Source organism: Haliotis asinina, chromosome 9, assembly GCF_037392515.1.
Source record: "Haliotis asinina isolate JCU_RB_2024 chromosome 9, JCU_Hal_asi_v2, whole genome shotgun sequence".
Taxonomy (NCBI): Eukaryota; Metazoa; Mollusca; class Gastropoda; order Lepetellida; family Haliotidae; genus Haliotis; species Haliotis asinina.
Window position 1 is genome coordinate 52,185,841 of NC_090288.1, and position 10,581 is coordinate 52,196,421.

At 38.3% G+C, this 10,581-nt stretch overlaps 1 protein-coding gene across 1 annotated transcript; it reads left to right on the forward strand.

The window, feature by feature from the left end:
* The first annotated feature begins 3,384 nt into the window (after positions 1-3,384).
* On the forward strand, positions 3,385-8,962 carry LOC137296004 (mitochondrial intermembrane space import and assembly protein 40-B-like). Its single transcript, XM_067827629.1, has 3 exons — positions 3,385-3,531; positions 6,515-6,601; positions 7,716-8,962. Exons 1-3 carry the CDS (start codon positions 3,510-3,512, stop codon positions 8,036-8,038), a joined length of 432 nt encoding a protein of 143 aa, XP_067683730.1. The 5' UTR covers positions 3,385-3,509; the 3' UTR covers positions 8,039-8,962.
* Positions 8,963-10,581: the final 1,619 nt, after the last annotated feature.

The window sequence follows — 10,581 nt, forward strand, 5'->3', positions numbered from 1 at the left end:
GTGAGAGGTGTTGGGGATCTGTGCTGAGGAGGTCCGGGATGGTACCCTTCCTCCCCGTTGAGCAGGAAACTCAAAGGATTTAGAGACAGACAAAAAAGCAATGGACTGAAGGAGTCCCCCTGAAATATTCCCCTTCTGATTGGAATAGATTCCGAAGTCTGCACCTCTCCTTGCGAGTACATCTCAAGTTGAGTCGACCAGCAACTCATTAAAGACTTGAGTAAATGAAGTAGTCGCTCAGGGAGGTAAATACACTGAAGAGACTTCAGAATCCATTCGTGAGGGACAGAGTCGTATGCCTTTTTGTAGTCTATCCAGCACATGGAGAGGTTGCGGTGGTATGTCTTAGCCTCTTACAAAATCATTTTCTGTACAAGAAGTTGATCCTTGCACCCCCAACATGCCTTTCTCGCCCCCTTCTGCTCTCTGTAAATGATCTCATTGGACGAGCAGTAAGATGACACGAGGTTTGTTAAACACCCTGTGAATAATTTATATTGAGTATTCAAACACGTGATAGGGCGGAAGTTTTTGGGATCAGTCAAGTCTCCTTTTTTGGGAAGGAGTATTGTGCGACCTTTGCAGAACCATGGAGGAACATCACCTGTGTCCACAAGAGAGTTAAAACAGTGAAGTAATGGTGTTTGGACACAAGGGAACAGTTTCCAATACCGGTTTCGAATGCCATCAGGCCCTGGAGCTGTATTATTATTATTATTGTTATTATTATTATTATTATCATTGCTCACTTACAGTAAAATCATCACTTTACAAATTTCCAAACAATGTCATCCAGAAAGTGTTTGGTAAAACCACAGAGGGCTATCAAAGCCACTTGGTCAGAGTATAATATGGAGTATACGGCGAGACCACCATGAGCATTGATAACAGATCAATAGAAGAAAGGAGATGCTGAATGTAGCTTTGAGGAATGTTTTGACTGTTGCTGAGGTGCTGATTGCATTTTTTGTAGTATCTGAGGTGGTGGCGGATTACACTGACACAAGCCTCGATCAAGAGTATCCCATTGATGCTCAATGGGAGACAAATTGGGTAACAGAGACGGCCAAAGTAACACCTGAACATTCTTTTGCTGGAGGAAGTCCTCCAAAACACTTGCAATGTGATGTTGAGCATTATCATGCTCCAATTTTGGATCAACCGTTGATGTTGATGAAGGGAACAGCATGATGATGAACTGGTTGTCTGGCAAAACGTCTAGCCTAGCCAATTGTGTACTGTCTTGGTCAAAGATTTGCCACAGCCCAGGGATTTGGATTGTTATGGATGATGAGGCCGTGGTGTTTGAACAAAGATGTCTCAATGGATGTAGCAATCCTGAGCAGAGGTTGTAACTCTAAGTTGACCTCACTTGGGTCGGTCATTAACACTCCCATTATAATTTTATTGAGTCCATAGATTTGAGATGGTCTGTCTGGACATGCTGAAGTGCCTTGCCATCTCATGCTGACATGCCCATCCTTGTAAATGGCCGATGATGTTGTGTCGTTGAGCTTCTGTTAGTGTTTTCATTCTTTTGTCGTCTATAGTGACACATATAGTGACAGCATTTCATGCTGGGTGTAAACTTTTGTTTTTGCTCAATGTTTCTCTTTTTCAAAGTCTTGTCATCGGCAACCATTCCCCCACATGTTGGGATTCTGCATCGATTAATATTTTCCGAAAATTGAAATTGTTCCTACATCAAGTTTCTTCTTTCAAAAAATGTATATGGAGCAATAGAATTTGGGTGTTTCTTCAGTTAGAACCTTTGATAAAATTACATTTTGGGAACACAAAAACAATTGAATTCAGTCTCCAGTGTACCCGTGGCGCGGAGACGACGACTTTCTATGTGCAGTGGCATAACTTAACGCGTAGTTTAGGTTGAAATTGCCGTGTTTTCCGCAACATTCAGATGTGAGAGAATAATTAACCGTTCCTCAGTTTTCACTACCAGATAGATGTGACAACTTCAAAGTAAGGGGTTACACATCTGCAGGTTGGCAGGTTATGTATGTTGTTAAATAATTTCCTGGATGGGTGATTGGTGTCACTTCCCAACCGTTGAATTTACCATGAGATCTGTTATTTGTGTCTTCATGTAATATTCGATATATCGGTTTCATTATGATATGTTCATAAAAATAATTAAATTGAAGATCAAATGAACATTTTAAATCTGATTTTATTTCATTCTTTACTGGAAAATGCTCTGATTTGACGTTTCTATTATTTTTAGACTCGTGAAGACTCGTGAATCAGTCAAACCCACATTTACAGGCACACCTTTTTCGAACGCATTTAAAGAAAAGGAAAACATTATTTGTATGCTTCATGCAGGGTAGTGATTAACAACGAGATTTACTCATTAGCCTCCTCTAGAACTCTGAATTTAACATTATAAATGACATTGTCACTATTTTCATAACTGAATTGAGTGAGTGAGCATGAATGAGTTACAATTTAAGGTCACACAGGCAATATTACAGCCATATCGTGACAAAAACAATATATACTTCAATAATAAATAAAGTTATTTAGTAAAACCTGTTAGCTAAGGACAGTGAAATAACCACGTTATCACAGTCAGAAAGTTAAAAACTAGCATGTTAGCACTAATCATTTATTACAATACAGGATAGTGCAATATAGCAAGTGAGTTTAGTTTTACTGCGTTTGTATCAATATTCTAGCAGTATCGCCGCAGGGGACACCAGAAATGTGCTTTAGACAATGCGACAAAAAAGTCCGGGCTATTGCTCACCCAAAAAAGTATTGATATTCATTGTGCAGAGTTGCTTCCCTTGTTTATGCCACGATCCTGTGAGCTCCAATGCCAAATTAGCCTGATTATGACCACTGATTCTACTATTCTTGTATAGTGTATAAATATGAAATATTTCCTGACATTAGAGATTAACTTTAGTGTTATGAAAGACTGTCCACTTTTGTTTGTAGGTAACCTTAAGCGAAAAAATAGATAAAAACAATTAATACCTCATATAAATGTTTAGATATATATAATCAAATATTTATAACAAGTACTATATCTGTCTGTAATTTGGCGACAAAATCTACAAGATGATCATTTTTTTCAAATTCAGCCCTAGATATCAGTCTGCTTTAAAAAAAAATAAAAGAATTATTTTCTAACTGAATTCTGCTTATGAATCAGCTTTATCCAAACCGCCATCTAATTGCTGAACTTCATGTGCAAACAGTGTTAATACAAATGATTAAAAATGTTTTTAGATTAATCTACTGGACATAAAAATAGTAAATAATGATAACAATTCTGCTCTCTGCCATTTATTATCACAATATTTTTCGTTTGGAACTATCTGGAAGCATTAGATTTTCTCATTTCGGAAAAGATTTCCCGTCCGTCTCTCAAGCCATGTGCGATTACAAGTGACATGTTATCAGGCTCAGGGGTTTGTTCATCTAAACTTAATATATTTCTCGTTTGTTGTTAAACGTTGAGAACAGCACAGCTGGAAGGCAGGATGTCCTACTGCAGACAGGAAGGTATGTGTCACAACAACAGTCCAGTGAATGCAGTTAAAATGTACTGGTGATGGTTCCACTGCAGTGCAGTCATGGAACGAGTCATCTCTCCGCACTCGGCGTGTCTTGTCTTTGGAACGCTTTCCCGTAGAACGGAATCCATTCGATTTAGTTGTGTTTTGTTCGGACACAGGTTTAGGTCACACATGTTGTAAATATTTTATTAATGTAGTGTCACCTTTTCAGTATTTCATCAGCCATGAGTTTACATAACATTGAGCGATACGTAAATTGCGGGTGGTTTATCAAAAAGTTGGATTGGTAATTTTGTTTGAGGTCGAAGACTTCGTCAATACACGCACATTCACTCAATGGCATTGCCCTTGCCTTGCGCAGAATAACGGAAACATGTTACTTGATGAATGCGAGGTGGGATAAACACCGCATAGTTTGTCCTTGAATACATGTGAAGGGATGGTAGTGACCTTTTACATGGCGGCTGGCATAGAGTCAGACTAATGCTTAACAAACCTATTATCAACTGAAAAGAAGCCGCAGGAAGGACAGGGATTCAAAAGAACCTGAAGAAATCTAGACTTGCCTCATTTAAGGCATACCACTGCAGAGAAGGCTTGGCAGTAGACAATATCATGCGGATCAGGGACTACTAGACAGACACCCACTGGCATAGAGCATGCTTGCATTGTGTTTTCGGTCTGTAGTTATCTGGCTAATCACATAACCACATCCATAACTTGTAGAAAACACATGTATCGTAAACAACATTCTACAGAAGGAATGTTTGATTTTAAGGGACCATTCGTAATTAATGGCTGGGTTGGGGAGAGGTGTTGATTTTTAAGGAGTTGCATGTACAAAAATGTCCTTAAATTTATGTACAAAGTAAGTGACACCACCACCACCCCAGTTTGTCATACACAAAATCAATGAGGCCCCCACCCCCTACTCCAGAACATGTTTATGAAATTGCTGACCACCCCTAGAAGTCTTGAATGACATCATGAAGGGGTTACCTTTAATGTTCACACTGTGCCACGGCTTGCAGAAACATATGTTCCAAATCTCTGCATTTCACGTAAATACACTAAACCAAATTGTCCAGGACAGAGATAAATAGCCCAAGATCACTAATGCCACTAATACCATTTTGTGTTTACTCAAAATGACAAGTAAAAAAGATATCATTAGCACCAGCCTCCTCACATCTCATCATCTGCTCTCCTAGTGTCAATACTTGCTGAAATGGGCTGTCTTTGTTAAACAGACATATCATTAACAACTGAAATATTAGGCTTTTTCTATTTGCTGAATCCATGGAAAAAATATGCAAAATGAAATTTTGCATGGAAGTTTGATTTTCACTGCACTTCCCTTGTGTCCACGAATCAATAGTGTCATATAATTGTCTGAGACTGTCAGAAGTCTTACTGATTTTATTATGTTAATGAACTTTTACATGCACCTCTGCTTGCTTTGAAGTAATGAAAGACTGAAAGATGTGCTAAATGGTAACAAAACTTTATCTTTTATCTGTCCAGCCAGCTCAGCCTAGTTAGCCTTTGTAATCACATCACTGGATGGCAGTAACTTCAGCTACCCATCAAACAAGTTCCATTAGTGTTGACAGCACTCGCAATACCAGGTCTGAGCAAAAGACTTCAGGAAAGTTCACTCCTGCATCTGAGGGTGTGAAGGATATTTGGCAGTCATTGGTTCACATTTGGCATTTCTCATGTCTTGAGTAATTGTTCAGTCCATTACTAGGCTGTTTATTGATGCTGTTGATATATTTTACCTTATGTAGTTTGCGAATGGACGTTCAGCAAGACAGAAAAGGCCAAATGGATTGCAAAAAACTTCGATCGAACAATTAACTGATAATTATGTTACTTAATTACCGGGTAATCAGTGTTTTCTTGCATAATGTATTTGTGGAAAGTGTTTATGAATGGAGGTTGACTAAAGCAGATGGAACACACCCTTGTCTAGGCGTTGGTGTAAAAGCAAATTATTTGGTTCAAAGCATTAGCTCATAATATGTTGATTGAATGTTCGTTGTTGTGTAGCTAGCTTGAACTTCTGAAGAACTGTCGATATGAATGTAGACACATGTGCTCCCTCATCTGAGACTTGACTCTAATGTGAATCAGCTGTAATCAGTTGACAGGAGAACACTGTTTAAAACATTCCATTGTTAAATGTTAGATACAAAGACACATGGTATTGAAACAGGTTTCTTTGTACAGGTTTATATTATTCCTTTATGTGGATACTAAAGATATATTCATCAAATGAGCTAAGTGCATTTTGTAAAAAATTATTCAGCAGTATCAATTAGTTATTCCAAAGACCTATTGTATTATTCAAATATGTTAAGAAGAACTTCAATCTCTATATCTACCTTCGTATTCCATGTTTGCTTGTCACTTCGATTTCTTATAAGTGTACAATGTGTGAAGCCCATTTCTGGTGTACCCTGCCGTGATATTGCTTAAATAGTGCTAAAAGTGGCATAAAACTAAACTCACTCACTCACTCAGTGTCTGTCAGGATGAAGCAGCCAATCCTTATGTCAACACTTTCAAAATTTGAGTTTTGTTTAAAGGATTATAAAGGATTATATAAACTTGGTATTATGCAGCTGATGAGACTTTTATAGGTGCCATAATTCGTATGATCAATGCATTTGCACTTAATCTTTAAACAAGCTTTATTATTCATACTGGAAAAATCATTTAAGTCTGACATAATCAGTGCTTATTTGAGACCTTGAATGGGGTACAGAGAGTCAAATGGAGGTTAACTGGTACCTTCTAGACAGGTGGTTCTGACGGAAAATTCAGCATTTTTAATATAATGGATTGATCGTTAGTAAATGCTGTTGAAATTTCATGATGAGTCTGGACTGGGCAAATGGTACTGCTCTGTTTGTGTCTGTAACCATAGTAACATGTATCCACTCTTCGGTTTATGTGTGTTTCAGGAAAGGACCAGATTATCTTTGCCACTAAGGAAGATCTGGATCAGCCAAGCTCGGCGTTGATCCAAGTAGAGGAAGAAGAGGAACCAGGTACATCACACATCCACATATACCTGTTACCATGGTTACGTACAGACAAGCAGACATATCCATGCAGATGTACCTTTATGCAGACATACGGTAGTCATAAAATAGAGATACTGTTATAATAGCAAACATCTAGGACTGTTCAGCTAATTCCAGACTCATGAAGTATCTGATACCACAGCTGTGAAGTTTGATTGTTATCTGGTCAGGCCTCTTGATGTTAATGAGTGATGAAAACCCAGGTCTAACACTATTCCTGTGATACATTGCACCAGTGTTATGTGGGAGGAAAACCCAAAGTGATGCACATCTCACAACCATGGGTATTATGCCGAAAAAAACTAGAAATATACTGAGAGTGAAGCAGGATGTGAACCTGCTTTCATAGGTCGCTGATGCAGCCAAGGGAGGCAACTCTACTGCTCCCTACATTGTTTGCTCCTTCGTCACACTAACATTGTTAACATGCTACACATAGGGCTTTGTGAGGAGTTGAAGCGTTATGCCGGATCTTATCATGCTTTCTGTTTGTGTCATATTTGCCTTTTTGAGAATGATGTTTAACATGACTGAAGCTGATGTAAAAAAATATACCGTATTTTTCTGACATCATGACAACTAAATTACATTTTCTTGTAATTGGGTGGAAGAAAAATAAGTTACTGGTTTTGCAGATTTAATGGTCAATAACTACTATGAATATGTGTTGCAGGTATGATAGTTGGGCCTTAGACAGTGTATGTGTGTATTTAATGTGTACGTCGTGGTCCCTAACCAGTATATGCATGCATTACATGTTTAATAGTTGGTCACTAACAAGTCCATGCTTAGTAATTGGTCCTGAACTTTTATGTCTATTACATGTTTAGTCGTTAGTTCTTGACCAGGATATGTGTGCACCAACGGTTTAATAGTTTGTTCATAACTACCCTATGCGTGCATTGATGTTCTAATAGTTGGTCCGTAACCACTGCAGGTTTGATGGTCCATCCTTAACTAACATTTGTGTGTATTGCAGGTTTGAGGGTTGGTGCCTAACCAATATTTGTGTGTATTGCAGGTTTAATAATCCATCATTATTAAACTTTGTCCTTACCTTACTTTGTATGTATTGCAGGTCTAATCCTCCCCAATGGCGACATCAACTGGAACTGCCCATGTCTCGGGGGGATGGCCAGTGGGCCATGCGGCGTGTCCTTCAGGGAGGCCTTCTCCTGCTTCCACTACAGTGAGGCGGAACCCAAGGGGTCCGACTGCTACCAACAGTTCCGCGCCATGCAGGATTGTATGACCAATTACCCAGAACTTTACCCCTCCAAGGATGACGAGGAGGAGGCAGATAAGGAGAACAAACTTAACAATGACGAAACTAAAACCGAGTCTTTAGAATCTCTTACAGTAGCCAGTACTGATAAGAAAACAGAAAAGGCCTCATCTTGACATTGCTAAAGATTTGTATAGGTCAATTATTGCATTTACTGTTCTGGTGATAATTTTTCCAATTTGATTTTGGAAATAATATGTGTATAAAAAACGTAAAAACGGTGGGTCCAGTATTTGGGAGGGGATCAGGTTCCTCATGGTTTATTTATACACGAATCTACATTTGATCATCGCAACCCTCCCTGCTGAGCATAATTCATTAAAGGAAGGTAGTACTACAGAATGAGAACTACCCCCTTCCCCCATTTCACCAATTAATTTTGACAAATCATGGATTTTATTCAAGCCCATATTCATTGAAAAAATATTGGATCCACCCGTGATTTGTTCTGATAATTGTGATTGATTGATGGGTCACTTTACTTCTGTTATCACTCTAGGAGTGGTTCTGATGGAACATTAGAAGGTGGGTCTAGTTGTGTATGAAAAGGTGTGTGTGTGTGTGTGTGTGTGTGTGTGTGTGTGATGTTCATGAGGGCTACATCTTCTCAAGACACATGTTAGCTGGTCTATTGAAAAGGTTTGTGTAGTGTGTGAGCTAATTTTTGGGTGTCACCTGATATTGCTGGAATATTGCTCAAAGTGACATGGAACTAAAACTCACTTACTCATTCCTCTCAAATTTACTACAGAAGAACTTATATATGAAATGTGAAACTTTGGTCTGATACTGATGAGTGAACATTCTTGTCTTGTGTAGATGTGCCGCATGTAAAGTATAGATGATGGAGTCACTGTAGCCGCTCACATACAAAATTATTAGGTTGGAGCTTTATATGTAACCATTTTCTTTTTTATACTGCATTTTTTCAAAACTATGTCATCTTGACCTCAATATCCAAGAGTATTGAAGTATACATCTGTTGTGTGTAGAACATTAGCTGTATTGTTTAGATGACAAATAAAATGTGTTGAATGATTCGTCCATGTTTGTTTGCGGTTAGGAGATACTCAACATCTCTGGTTCTGTGGCCAATAAATAAACAAGTCAGAACCAGACACTCCAGTGACTGAAATAACAAGCACTGATTCACAGGCAGTGGGGTGGCCTAATTATTCTTACAGCGCGTTTAGCAGGAAGCCGGTGATATAGTGTTAAACTCTGTTCATCCATACGAATTGGAATATATGGAGAACCGTTGACTAGATTCTTTTTATATATGGTTTGATTCATCCCAGTTTGGTTTGGTGACCTTGACCTTCATTTCAAGGTCAAAAGAGGACTTTCACTTTTATACCTGATCGTGGCGCAGTTGCTTGTGTCACTGTCATTGGATCCAGAACAGTATCTTCTAGATTGCCAAGTAACCGCTCTATTTTCACAGCAGAAGCTGACGCCATCTTAGCATCTCTTAAATGTATTAATAAATACTGTAAATACAAACAATCCATAGTCTCTCTTCCATGTCTTCCGGACATTAAAGTCTTTCTTGTAAACATCCACTTTTAACAGAAATTATTGAATCATAAAATGTTCTTGCAACTAGGCAATGCAACATCGTGTTTTGTTGGTTTCCCAGTCATGTTGGTAATTTTGGGAACACAGTGGCCGATTTTGCTGCTAAGGCAGCACTTAACAAATCAATGACACCATGTCCTATTCCACACGCTGATTATAGAGCTACTATTAGATCTTATATTCGTGATCTGTTGCAAAAGAAGTGGGACAACCAATTAGGCATCCACAAATTACATGAAATAAACTCCAGATTTGAAGAGGCCATGCGACGGTGTCGCCTTGGCCATGCTAGATATACTCACGAATATTTATTCACAGGCGAAGATCCTCCATTCTGTATCCCTTATGATGAAAGAATCACGGTCACGCATGTTTTGCTTGACCGTGTTGAATATTCCATCACAAGGGACAGCTATTTCAAATCCCGAACTATGAAGAGTCTTTTCAACAATGTAAGTTCTCACTTGATTTTTGCATTTTAAAAAGAATTTGATTTGTTAAATGATTTCTAAATAGATTTAATTTTTATTTTTTTATATTTTATTATTAGTTGTTCAGAGTAGTATCTGAAATTGTTCATGGCTGTGCCCTCGATGGGGGTTGAAGTATTGTAAAATTATTGTACCCCTGAGAGGGTGCGTAATTCCCGAGACATTCAAAGGAAAGTTATATGTACGAGCTGTCTTAAATGTAGCATTTTTATCATTTTAATGGGACTAAATTTGACCACATTCACCAGCAGCTGTAGAGCTGATATAAATCCAGCTAGGGTCCATGCAGGTAGCAAAGGTACTGTAAGTATGGTGATCTACTGATCTACTTTTATAATTGCTGGCGATCTATGGCCAGTTTTTATATTTTACTGTCCAACTGACCCAGCTACCTATAATGCGCACTGATGCATCTACTTTTAAAACACATTTCAAAAACTTATTTCTGTAACGCAACCTAGTGCTTCAACATAATATTTTTTAAAATAAAAATTGAGGTTTTACGTCAGTTTTAGCAATATTGCAGCAATATCACAGAGAGGGGCGCCAGAAATTGTCTTCACACATTGAACTTTTCCGCATAATGCACA